A 13339-nucleotide genomic window follows, 5' to 3' on the forward strand; every position below is an offset into this window, starting at 1 on the left:
AAAAATACCCTATTACAAATTTTAATGAACAAACTATGTTGTTCAGGATTTCTAAACTAATCTAGAACCTGCCTAGAATAATTCTATGAAAATTGTAGGCTCCACATAAAAATTGGTCATAAATCATAATATTATATTTTTCGGCAAACGGCTTGAAGGAATAGTTTCTACAAACACTCAATTTGACTGACCTAACCGCAAAATTCAATGACTTTTTGGGTAGGTATGTGTAAAAATTATTAGGCATTATTATCATTCCCAAACAATCGTTTCTAGATTCCTTAGCTTTACAGATTACATTATAATTGTCATATTTCTATTTTATCCGGTTCGAAGGACCAATTTTATCGCACACTTGATTTACCCGATCTACCTACAATATGCAAAACGTCAATTATCATAACTTCCCAACGATCGTATAAAGTCCTGTTTAGCTATATGCGCGTTGAATGCGGACTTTTCCTCCGAGTCGTCTATTTCGTCTGGTTTTCGATGCCGAGCCTGCTTCTTCTTCCATGCCTTGTACGTGACGCTTGCTTTCTGTAAACAATCATAATTCGGTAGCTTTTTTTTGTACCAAAAAAAATTATACAATAAAGAGAAAAAGAGAGTAAAAGTGGGCAAGGACTTTTCTACACGTACCTATTAGCGTAAATGGATTTTAAAATCCAAAATCTCGTAAAATCTTAGGCTGAGATCTATAGAGCGTAGGTACTTTGACTTTGCTCAGTCATAAGGTGATCGTATCGTTGGCTTATCTGTCTCAACTACTTAAAACTTAAATCTGAGGAAAAACAAAGTATAACGCTGCCGAAAGTAATGTACATCGACTTTTAGAAGGAGATAGCAGATTTGTAGAGCACTGTCTCTGTCGTTGAGACCGACCAAACGTCATATAGGTATGAGTGACAGAGACAACGCTCTACAAAGCCGAAATGACATTCTAAAGGCCGATATACATTACTTTAGGCCGCGTACTCTATCTACGCTCTATAGATCTCAGCCTACGACAAAATCATGTATAACGCGGGAAAATTTAACTCACACGCCATTTTAATTTTTTTGTGTCAAATTTCGTATCAAACGTATGATTTTAGTCATTTTAAAGGTGGTTTTTTAACATGACAGTTGACAAGGCTATCTTGGCGTGTGGCGAAAATCGGAACTAACGTTGCCGTCAAGTGTCCCCTTTGCTCTTGTTTGAATTAGCCTTTGATTCATCCAAGCTTTGTTCTCCAACAGCGCCCCCCTGTCAATGTCATTCAAGTGCCAAGAGAGCCTTGTCACACTGTAGTTATGATGACGAATCTCAAAGATTTGAGGCATACCTCCAGACGGTCCTGATATATTTTGCTGCGATACCAATCAGCTTCCTGCTTCTTGAGTTCGGTCTCCGCATCCGTTCGTTTATACCTGCAATGAGATGAAAGGATTTTTTATTGATGACTATCTGCAACGGATTTCATCTAGGTAGGGGAATGACCAAAATTTAAAAAGGAATTAAAAACCCGGTCAAGTGTTAGTCGAACTCGCACGCGAAAGGTACCATTGTACAAGGTTATGTAAGGTAAGGTACGCGATAGGTTGAGGTCGCAATCGGAGTATGAGGCGAGGGGACGCCCGCACCGGGTAAGCGCGGGGTTGTGCGGGTGTGCGGGGCGTCCTCGACTGCCATCTCGACCTGTCGCCGACTATAAGCTGTGGTACCCTAGTGGTTAGGACGTCCGGTTCGATCCCGGGAACGCATTTCTAACTTTTCAGAGTTATAATAGGTATCACTACTTTAACGGTGAAGGGAAACACCGTGAGGAAACCTGAGAGTTCTTCATAATGTTCTCCAAGGTTGTAAAGTCTGCCAATCCGCACTTGGCCAGCGTGGTAGACTATGGCCAAAACCTTTCTCACTCTGAGAGGAGACCCGTGCTCTGTAGTGAGCCGGCGATGGGTTGATCATGATGACGTAGGTACCTATTTTTTTATTCATTTACATAGCGACCATTTTGAAATTTTTATTTTTTGTGATAGCGGTATAGACCATCGATAATTTTTAAGGCAAATAAATTTTTAACAGTAGGTATATGAATGGTCGGAAAATATTTATAGTTTGTTGTTTGCGATTGTTATAAATTAAAAACGAAAAAGACGGTTTTTAGCAATTTTCTTGATAATTTTGAGGTTATGGTCGATTTGTCCAACAAGAAAGTTTTAGATTTTACAATATTATATTTGATTACAGATTGCAGCTCGCTTTACTAACTTGTGGACGAGCAGTTTATGAGCGAGTGTGTGTATGGGGTTCTTCGGACGAGTTTCCGCTACGTCGTGCAACACGTCCGGCAGGATATGACCAAATGCGTCCCATAGATACTTCACTGCTTCGGGTTCTAATTTACCTGCAACAAGTGGGTTTTTAAAAGCTTTCAAAAAACCCTGTCTGCGGTTTGCACTGCGTTTTCAGCCCGAACATTAAAGTGCATAAAATCCGCCATTTTGATTTTTTATTAATTCTATCTGCGCAACCGCTATGTGGTATATAATATACCCCTATATTCAATGTACTCTGTGGTGTACGCGACAAGTCGAGACAGCAATCGGGGAGGGAACGCCCCGCACACCCACACAGCCCTCGCGTTAACTTGGTGCGGGCGAGCGCGTGTGACGTGCGGGACGTCCCCCCGCCTCATCTTGCTATCTTGACCCGTCGTGTATTAAGTATACCTACTTATGTGTTTTGCGATCACTGTGCGTAGGTACGTAAGATTTTAAAAAGATTTTTTTTTAGTAGTACCTAGACATTATAACTTTTGACGGTACGTAAATTATAAGACGTCAAATCCTGAGGTTAAGTTGATAGCAAAATAAAAATTGGTGTAAATTAGGTAGATACTTGGGTAGGTACCTAATTCTTGAATTGAAATTGTGATCGCTGAAAATCTTGTAATGTAGGTAAGTAGGTAGCTATCGAGTCTGACAATCTGAAAAACTGAATCATTTTGCTGGTTACCCACCTTGAATATCCACAGGTAGAATAGGAGGCAAAATAACCCCATCAGTGGGATCTTGGACAAACATTCGGCATTCCTTATTGTATTTCTCGGAATGCCCACAGTCCTTGGTATGCTTCACGAATATATCGTTCTCGATTTTGTAGGAGCTCGTACAAGGAGCTATTTGGTAAAGCTTATCCTGAGTGTCTTTGTCTATGTAGTAGCGGCCCATGGTGTCGTAGAAATATTTGTCTTTGTGGTGGATCTGAAATATAATTTTGTTGGCAGGTATTGATGTAATGACCAGATTTTCCACATTGTGGGCATTGATGTGCTTTAAGGTCTCTACTACCTACATATAATATCATTTTTTATTATACCAAATACCTCCATTGTACCTACATAATATAAAACAATACCAGGACTGACTGACAGACGACACACAGTCTGAACTGGTAAACCTAGACAAATTGAAAGGTAGTGCTAATTGAATATTTCTTGGATAGGTACCTACCCTAAGAGTGCATAAAATAATGAGTGTGAGATATTCTAACGGAATCTTAAAAAACGTAAAATTACACGGATTTAAGAACAAGCTAATAGTTACTATGGCGGCTCATTACAAATAGTTGCATGAAAAAAATAGGCGCATTTTAAGTGTGTAGCAAACTTATTGGGCGCCATCTATTGCAGCCGGTTTGGCAACTAATTTTGGCAACCTTTTTTGGGAAGAACCTAACAGAACTGATAAACCGATATCTATTTGGGTATTTGACTCCAGTTTTTTTATTACTTTATTATAAACTAGAATAAAAATATTGACGTAAACTGAAAAACTAATTAAATCGATCAAATAACAAAAAAGTTACAAAAATTTAAATATTTCTGATTAGACAGAGATAGCGATACAGCAGTTTGACGTCACACCTACTAATGCCATAGTAGCTTCGTGCAGTTTCATACAAATTTTCGTTTTGCGAGAAAGGGATAGAAGACCCTCCCACTCCAAAATTAAAATGCCTGTAACTTTGTAAATCTTTGTTGGATTTTAAATATTTTTCAGTGTACCTACGTCATTATTTTTATCTTAGTTTATAATTTAAAAGTAATAATTTATCAAATTCAAAAGTAAGTAAATACCCAATTAAATGCCTTTCTTGTTCAAGGTTCAGTAGTCATTTCAACAAAAATTTTGATACAATCTTCAGGAGAAACGTTACTCATAAATCAAAATAGTACTCGCTTCGCTGGTACCTTTCCTTACATTAACAAACTCCCCCTGGCAGTTGACGTGGTAGACGATGAGTCCGTAGCTAAACACGTAGCACTGGTGGCCGTAGTCGTCCATGTAGTAGCGGCCGATGTTGTCCGAGTAGAAGATTCTATCCGGGCCTGGACAAATCCAAAGTAGAACAACCATACACTTAAATCTAGGTAAAGCTTGACCTTGAGCTTGAGTTTGAGCTTGAGCTTGAAAAAAAGCTGTGAAAGCGTAGTGGTTAGGACGTCCGCCTTCTAGTCGGAAGTCGGGCGTTCGATCCCGAGCACGCAACTCTAACTTTTCGGAGTTATGTGCATTTTACAGTCTAAAAATGGAAGCGACTTACCCAACGTAAAACGGGTAGTAGGTAAGTATTCATTAAATCAAAGATTACTTCACGTACCTCGGACGCTGAAGAAAGTGTGCAACGCCTTTGCCGCGTTTAGTTTAAGTTCGTTAATCTCTTGCAGTTTTTCTTTTAATTTATCGCCCATATTTTCCCAACATTTTCGTTTAGGTGCCGGGATTTCGGTGTCCCTAAAATATTAATCTTAGTTTTATTTATTTTATCTATTTATTCAAAGGTGCAAAAACCAAGAGAAATAGCAAGAAAGGATACCCACAGCAGTTTTTGAGGGCGCCTTCAAATTTGTCGCTAAGTGCCGCGCGGAGGCAGCGCTGCGGTCGCGCTGCTTTGTAAATCCATATAAATAAAAACGTGTGACTGCAGCGCTGCAGCCGCTCTGCCTCCGCGTGGCTCTTTGCAGCGAAGGCGCCCTGAACGAGCTGAACCTAAATATTTAACAACTTCAAACTTTGGCAAAAAACTAGGTACCTACTTACACTAAGTAGCTCTACGCTACGGTAGGTATAGTACGCGTAGTAGGTAGAGATGCCAATTGGGGTATGAGGCGAAGGGACGCCTCGCACACCCGCACGTCACCCGCGCTCGCCCGCACCGTGTTAGCGCGGGGGCCGTGCGGTGTTGCGGGGCATCCCCACTCCGATTGCCATCTCGAACTGTCGCGGACTATACCTACCTTATGGTAGACTGAAATTAGATTGTACCCCCCGATAAAAGACGCCCTAACCACGTCCTTAACGATCCTGACGATCAAATCATGACCGACAATGCTCGCTATCTCGTAGAGCTACACAATTCAACCTTATTAGGCGCCGTCCTATTGTCATCGCTCGTGCGATGATGCGTGCGTCCGATGAAAATGATCGCGCGTCCCGTGCGTTCAAACAAACTGTGTTCTACTGAATGTCCTATTGAAGATCGCGCGATCATGCGATGCGTTCATATTGTATTTCATCGCACGATGAAATCTCATCGCATCATCGCACCAGCGATGACAACAGGACGGCGCCTTACACGCTTGTGAAAAGCTCTTCAATGGCACTTTGTGAAAAGAAGGGAGGAAAATATAAAATAGTGCCTGAAATCATACTTCATGCTATTAAATAGTTCCTGTTGTTCCAGCACACGGCCCTCTTCCTCCTGAAGCTTGTTTATACATCGGTGTATTTGCTCGATCTCGCACAGCTTCTCCTCCCAGTACTTGTACTCCTCTTGGAGACGGTGGATCGGGCGTTGTTTTGAATCCTCTATTTTGTCTTTAATTATGGTCATGCTGCGTTGCACCTGGTAACATTTTGTAGTTACTTTTGTGTTGGCGATGATCTCGATCAAGCCAGAGATAATATATTAACAAGCAAGCTTAGTACCTACCTACAGCCTACTAGAATGTGTTCATGAACAAATAATTCGTATTTTCAACTTTCAAAGTAAGATAACTATACCAAGTAGGGTATCATATTATGAAAGGGCTTTTCCTACCTAACTATATTCTGAAACAGATTTTAATTTATTTTTAGGCATAATAGTTTTTGATTTATCGTCCAAAATGTCGGAAAAATACGACTGTAGTACGGAACCTCGGTGCGCGAGTCTGACTCGCACTTGGCCGGTTTTTTTTACCTCAGCAAGCTCCACAGAGCCGTGATTATCTTGCCGGTATAGCTGTATATGTTCCTTATTCTTCTCATAAAGCCGGGTGATTAGGTCGGTGATGTACAAATCAGATTCTTCCTGTATCGAGCGCACATTGTTGCGCAGGCGATTGAAAATCTCTTCCATGCTTATGCGAATTCGATCGACCTGAAAAACGGGGAAATTTTCTTTCTGCCTTTCTGGATGGTCGGGTCAATTATTAGTCGTGAGCAAGCGCTCGCAAACGCACACGTTTACTTTACCTTACCGCATACCGATACGACTTAAACACAAGCATGAGCCACTCGCTCTCGTGAAATGCAAGAACTGTCATCATCATCAACCGATAGACGTCCACTGCTGGACATAGGTCTCTTGTAGGGACTTCCACACGCCACGGTCTTGCGCCGCCTGAATCCAGCGGCTCCCTGCGACTCGTTTGATGTCGTCCGTCCACCTACGCCTACGGGGGGTCTTCCAACGCTGCGTCTTCCGGTGCGAGGTCGCCATTCCAACACCTTGAGATCCCAACGTCTATCGGTTGTACGAACTATGTGCCCTGCCCATTGCCACTTCAGCTTCGCAACCTGTTGAGCTATGTCGGTTACTCTAGTTCTCCTACGGATCTCCTCATTTCTGATTTGATCACGTAGAGAAACTCCAAACATAGTTCTCTCCATCGCCCGCTGAGTGACTCTGAGCTTTCTTATGAGGGGTTAAGAACTGTAAAATTAAATAAACGCTTCTCTTTCTATTAAGGTACGTAAACTTAAACCGACTTGCAAAAAGGAGGTGGTTCTGAACTCGGCCAGTTTTTTTTTGTTATGTATGTATATGTTTTTTTATGATTATCTTTCGCTCTTTCATAATATAGTCACGCAACACACAATAACAGCTATAGGGGAGTCACGCGAGATCCGTTGTATAGATGCGTTACCGTAGGTAAGTAGGTACCTATATTTCTACGTCTCTACGTAACCAAAGAACACGTGAGCTAGGCTAGATTACCGTGGCCTAGTAGTAGTATGGCAGCATATTATATCCCCGTATTATATTATATTATATTATATTATATTATATTTATAGTTTTTGAGGGTTTACGGACGGTCTTTAAGCGGAAGTTGTATGAAATAAAAATGCACCAATGTAAGTGTAACGCTGTGGGGACATGCCGCCACACACTGCTTTAATTTTATAAACGATACATCGCGACGGCCGCCCGACCATGCACCGCGTAACTAGTTTTGTCGTAGGTACTAATGACTATCGCAAAATATAAAATTCAATCGTACGGTCAGCTTTGCTTTCGGTCGGCCGGCAAGTACATTTTGTATGGAAATAATATATGTGTATTTATTTAGATTTAAGGTTTAGATTAATATAAATATTTATAAGTATTATCTATAAGTTTAATGATAAGTTTTAGTTATAAGTTATAATGATAAATTTTAGTAATAGGTTTTAATTATAATAATAATTTACTTTAAGTTAATTTGGATGTTATTATAATATGTAGTTAGTTAGTAGTAATTAGTAGAATATGTCGCCTACACCACCACCCCCCAGAGACTGTCAAGGGCGATAAAAATTTGTAAACTTGACTTGGCGGCCAGAACGAGTTTGATAGCCTTTAAGGTTGCATTTTTCCTGTGGCTGATCATCTTCGTTTGGAGTGGAGTCGCTTTTATCGGTCAGTAAGTAAGCTGGTTTAAGACGGTCTATGGAGACCGTTACCTGCTTGCCATTGACCAACAAAGTGTAAACTTTTTCATTCCGGGATAATATTTTGTACGGCCCTGTGTAGGCAGGTTGTAACGAACCACGTGATGCGTCATCTCGAATGAAGGCATGATCCGTGGTCGCCAGGTCTTTAAAAACAAATATTTTGTTTCTGCCATGGCGTGAAGCTGGCACGGGCCGTAAATTCTCGGCAAAAGAACGTAGGCGGGCCGTAAAATCTGTAATGTCGGTTGTACCATCTACAGAGGAGCGAAAAAATTCTCCCGGCAGCCTCAAAGGTTCGCCATATAATAGCTCGGCCGAAGAAGTTTTCAGATCTTCCTTAAAAGCACTTCTTATTCCAAGAAGTACCCAAGGTAAAGACTCAGTCCACTTGTTGTTTGCATGACAGACAATAGATGCTTTGAGTTGTCTGTGAAAGCGTTCGACCAAGCCATTACAAGAAGGGTGGTATGCTGTTGTCCTTTTATGTTCGAATCCAGCTATCTTTGCCAGATAGCTGAACAGAGCTGACTCGAATTGGCGGCCGCGGTCTGTTACGACAGACTCTGGGCTGCCAAAGCGCGATATCCAACCCGATAGCAATGCCTTTGCCACTGTTTCAGCTGTAATATCCGTTATTGGTATGACTTCCGCCCATCTAGTGAAACGGTCTACTGCTGTCAGACAATAACGGTAACCTTCTGAAGGCGGTAAGGGCCCAACTATGTCTATGTGAATATTTTTGAAACGTGCACGAGGCAAATTGTATGTGCCTAAAGGCGCGGACACGTGTCGGCTTATTTTTGCACGTTGGCAAGACAGACATGATTGTGCCCACACAATATTACAATATTATATTATATTATATTATATTATATTATATTATTATTATATTTATATTATATTATATTATATTATATTATATTATATATATTATATTATATTATATTATATTTATTATAATTATATTATATTATATTATATTATATTATATTATATTATATTATATTATATTATATTATATTATATTATATTATATTATATTATATTATATTATATTATATTATATTATATTATATTATATTATATTATATTATATTATATTATATTCCCGTATATTAAAAGTACTCTGTGTATGGCAGTTTTGTTAATCCTAAAGTCTATACGGCTTGCTAAAAACGAACTATTTTATTCCAAAACCCAAAACCTAATAAATAAAATATGATTCCTAAGTTAGGATACTAACAACTGAACTCATACAATAAGAGATATGGTTGTATGTGAAAATAAATGCATCATTCTTTTTTTTCAACGATTTAGGAAAATTTTCCTTTGCGAACGCATCCACTTTTTCCTGTCTGTCGAGCCTTTTTATATCTTGGACAAATTTTTCCAGTTCTTTCATAAAGTTTGCAAATTTTTCTATTATTTCATTGTATGCGTGTTCTTCTAATGGTGTGCTAAGAGGAAGAAATTCCCTTTCGAAATCAGCTTGTGTATCTTTATGCATCCATATTGTTTTATGAGCCATTTTTATTAGTTCGTCTACTTTTACACAATGACTGCATCTATCCGCTTCTTTAATTGCTTCGTCCATTATATCAGTCCAGTAGTTATTAAAACTATTTACTAAAATCTTAATTTCGCCATAATAAGTGTGGTAAGTCTCTTCATCAAAATGTATTGAATTGAGCTTACGAATGTATTCTTCCATTTTCAGTATTTCATCTTCATCGAGAAGATAAATGTAGGGATCTTGTAACGTCATCTGTCGCAGTTTGTATAGGTATTCCTTGTAAATATTCATTATAAAATTGAAAAATAATTAGTTAACTAACTTGTTAGTTGAATAGTATTTTATTTTTTGCTTGAATTAATGACAAATCAACGACAATTTCAACAAGGTATGAATGGGATGAATGAAGGAAAACATCACTAAAACATTGATTTTTGAACGCAATTCCTAGCCGTCAATATTATGGCAGTTGACACTTGACGTTAAGTCAAGTGTCGCTCTGACACCAAAGAGTATAATATAATCACTATGTCTGACACTGACCCAACTGTAGGGCGATTGTCTAAAACCTGCATCAATCATTATTACAATCTCAATTGTTATGATTGGCTGAATTTGTGCGATTCTTGTTGCAACAATGAGCAACAATACATTGTGGCCAATAGTGAGCGAGCATTAACCAATCAGAGATGATTGCGATCGTGACATTGTAGCTGTCAAACAACCGCGGTAGGGCCACTGAAATCCGAGTAAATGTGTTCTGTGACTGAAACTAACTGAACTGAAACCATCTAAATGTTATTTTTTATTTTAGTTCAAAAATTACGAAAAATTATCCTAATATTTTGATTCATTTTGAGTGCATAGCTTATTATGGATACGTAAAAATTGATAATGACTTCGCAGTATAAGAAATTTACAAAGCTTCTTGTAAAGTGGCCTGTTGACGCCTCTAAAGGGGAAAGGTGAGGTTATGTTTTCCATTCCTTATATTTTTGGGTAATTTTCACGTAAATTGAGCTTTCCTCAGCACATACCTCGTTTGGTTACAGATTACAAATTGATAGTAATTAGTAATAGGGCTCACCTCCCTTTAGTTCTTAAATAGTATACTTTACCACTTGTATATTTTATACTCCTAATTTTCATCATATTGTGCTTCGTAATCAATCAAATTGACTGTAACCCTAGTAATGTAGAGAACAAAAAGAATAGCACTAATTTAAGTTTCCGTAAAATTATAGACTACAGTAACGTTGATAATTTTACCCGAAATTGACATTATTTTACAGAGATCTGGGAAAATTCATTCGCGATAAAGTAAAAGCCGCCTTCGAGTCAGATAAAGCAAACTTGGACTCGGAGCTTTGCACCCGCCAATACAACTCCTTGACCAAACTAGCTGACAACCACTATAGGAATAAATATAAAAGAACCAAGCACAGTACTGCAACTGGACTGAGCGAGGAAGAGTGTCAGCTTATACTGTCCTCTGAAGTGTTAGACTATTTGAAAGAAGAAAACAAAGGTTTCTTTAAAAAAATATTTAATAAGGACTAAAAATGCTACTCAAATATACAATTTTAAATCGGTTACTTGGTGTGCGAAAAGTTCACACAAAGCCATACAAAGACCATATGCCAGTAATGTTAAATGAAGTCATCAAACATTTGAAACCGATGAACGATGAATTGTATTTAGATATGACATTTGGAGCGGGCGGTCACTCACGAAAAATACTCAAATCAGCAAATTGTCGGTTGTTAACTCTTGATAGAGATCCAGTAGCATATGAGAAAGCTAAAAATCTGGCTGTAGAGTTTCCTGGTAGAGTTACTCCATTGTTAGGAAAATTTAGTGAGTTGCCATCTTTATTAAAAGGTGCTGGTATCAACCAGTCTTCTGTAGACGGGATATTGTTTGACTTTGGTTGCTCATCAATGCAACTAGATACCAAAGAAAGAGGCTTTTCAATCAGCAAAAATGGATATCTCGATATGAGAATGGACGCAGGACGTGATCCTAACCAAATAACGGCCAGAGAAGTCCTAGCGACGGCCAACGAACACGAGCTATATAAAATTTTCAAAATATACGGAGAAGAGAAAAAAGCGGCAAAGATTGCTCAAACAATAATACAAGCTAGATACATGGTTAAAAATATAGAAACGACTCACGAATTAGTTGATGTCGTTGACTCGTGTTGTCCAGATGAATTTAGATTGGATAAGTTGCAACGACCACAGTCGAATGCTACCAAAGTCTTTCAAGCCCTACGTATTTTCGTTAATAACGAATTAAACGAACTCAACTATGGCATGGTCCTAGCGAAGTATTACTTAAAGTTAAACGGAAGACTTGTGACAGTATGCTTTCATTCTCTAGAAGATACTATCGTTAAAAGGCATATAGCTGGGAATGTAATTAACGAAACGGCGAATCCTGTTCCGTTGAGATATCTGAATCCAATGCTAGTGCAGGATCAAGATACTATAAATCAATTCTTAGATTCGCCATGGAAAGCTATCAATAAGCATGTTGAAGTTCCAACGGATGAAGAAGTAGACACGAATCCCAGAAGTCGGAGTGCTAGGCTAAGGGCTGCAATTAAAATAAAATAGCATAAATATGTTTGAGAACTGACGTTAAATGTAAATTTGTGTGTAGATATTAGTAAATAGTGAAAATGAAATGAAAATAAATTATTATTAATTGTATCTTACTACAAGGTGGCGTCTGATAAAGAAACCTCTAGAATGGTGTCGGGAATATTGTCTATGCATGCATAGTCACATAGGTCGAGAGATATCAATTGGGCTGGGAACACCCTGCACACCCGCGGGTATACGGGGCGTCCCTCCCATACCCCAATTGCAATCTCGACCTGTCACATACCTACTATACTATAGGAAAGTATAGGTAGACCAATCTCATGAAATAAAACTCCAAAGTTAGCAACACTAGGTACTCTGTGAATATCCTACATACATAGTACTCTGTTTATTAATAAGTTATAGTGCAACAAAATAAAACTACCAAATAAAACTAGATCTCTTTATTATCAATAATATATGTAATCTATTTGACATTTAAAAAATGGTAACTTCTACCTCTAATTTCAAATATAAGTTAGGTATGTGTAGTGTGTACACCTATATAATTTTAAAACTTACCTTAGTATTAATATCTATTTTTTATTCATTATCCATGGAAATTGGAAGCAAGGAAGATTTTATAACGAAAAACGTGAGTGGCATATTTAAATAATAACAATAAAATTATAATCATAAAATGTGAACCATTTACATCACCTTGAAACCCCAGCGTATATCGTTTCGAAAAACCGATACACGCTGGGATTTCCAGGACTCCTACTGGAAAACGCAGCGTGGGGAAACACCGCACTCGGTATACAGACGACAACAAAATATGTCGCAGGCAACCGCTGGATTCAGGCGGCGCAAGACCGTGGCATGTGGAAATCCCTACAAGAGGCATATTTTACTCACGACGGGAATTTTCAATTAGGGTGAGTAAGGTTTGCACTACACAAGTCTGAATTCCGCTTCCATAGCCATACACAATCTAAATTATGAACGTGAGTTCTTAAGTAGTCTGAATAACGAGCGTCGTGAGTAACCTGATTATAATATTTGAGTATGATACCGATAAATAACCACTCACGACATTTTAAATCCTATGAAAAATGCTTTGTTTAGTTAAAACAGTAAGTACTATTATGTGATTTTAATGAAAATACCATCAGCAAGTACTCTATAGAAGATATCAAATTTTTTTATCGCTTGATTTGTATTTTACTGCTTTTAAATTTTAAAGTACCTAGAAAAATACAACAA

The 13339-nt window shown here is 38.4% G+C and overlaps 2 protein-coding genes and 1 long non-coding RNA gene across 3 annotated transcripts in view; 1 reads left to right on the plus strand and 2 right to left on the minus strand.

Annotated features, from left to right (window-relative positions):
* Positions 1-13339, minus strand: part of LOC138403567 (uncharacterized) — a 161167-nt gene that overhangs the window by 62479 nt on the left and 85349 nt on the right. The gene's annotated exons all lie outside the window — the stretch shown is intronic.
* LOC117990521 (uncharacterized) lies at positions 35-9813 on the minus strand. The gene is made up of 9 exons (XM_034977967.2): positions 9213-9813; positions 6233-6412; positions 5703-5896; positions 4652-4785; positions 4252-4379; positions 3009-3252; positions 2258-2393; positions 1329-1413; positions 35-540 (listed from the first exon to the last, which is right to left on the minus strand). The coding sequence occupies exons 1-9, from the start codon at positions 9771-9773 to the stop codon at positions 391-393; spliced, it is 1812 nt and encodes a 603-aa protein (XP_034833858.1). The 5' UTR covers positions 9774-9813; the 3' UTR covers positions 35-390.
* LOC117990528 (probable methyltransferase-like protein 15 homolog) lies at positions 10232-12204 on the plus strand. The gene is made up of 3 exons (XM_034977975.2): positions 10232-10447; positions 10775-11010; positions 11076-12204. The coding sequence occupies exons 1-3, from the start codon at positions 10377-10379 to the stop codon at positions 12101-12103; spliced, it is 1335 nt and encodes a 444-aa protein (XP_034833866.1). The 5' UTR covers positions 10232-10376; the 3' UTR covers positions 12104-12204.

Source organism: Maniola hyperantus, chromosome 18 (assembly GCF_902806685.2).
Source record: "Maniola hyperantus chromosome 18, iAphHyp1.2, whole genome shotgun sequence".
NCBI classification, from domain to species: Eukaryota; Metazoa; Arthropoda; class Insecta; order Lepidoptera; family Nymphalidae; genus Maniola; species Maniola hyperantus.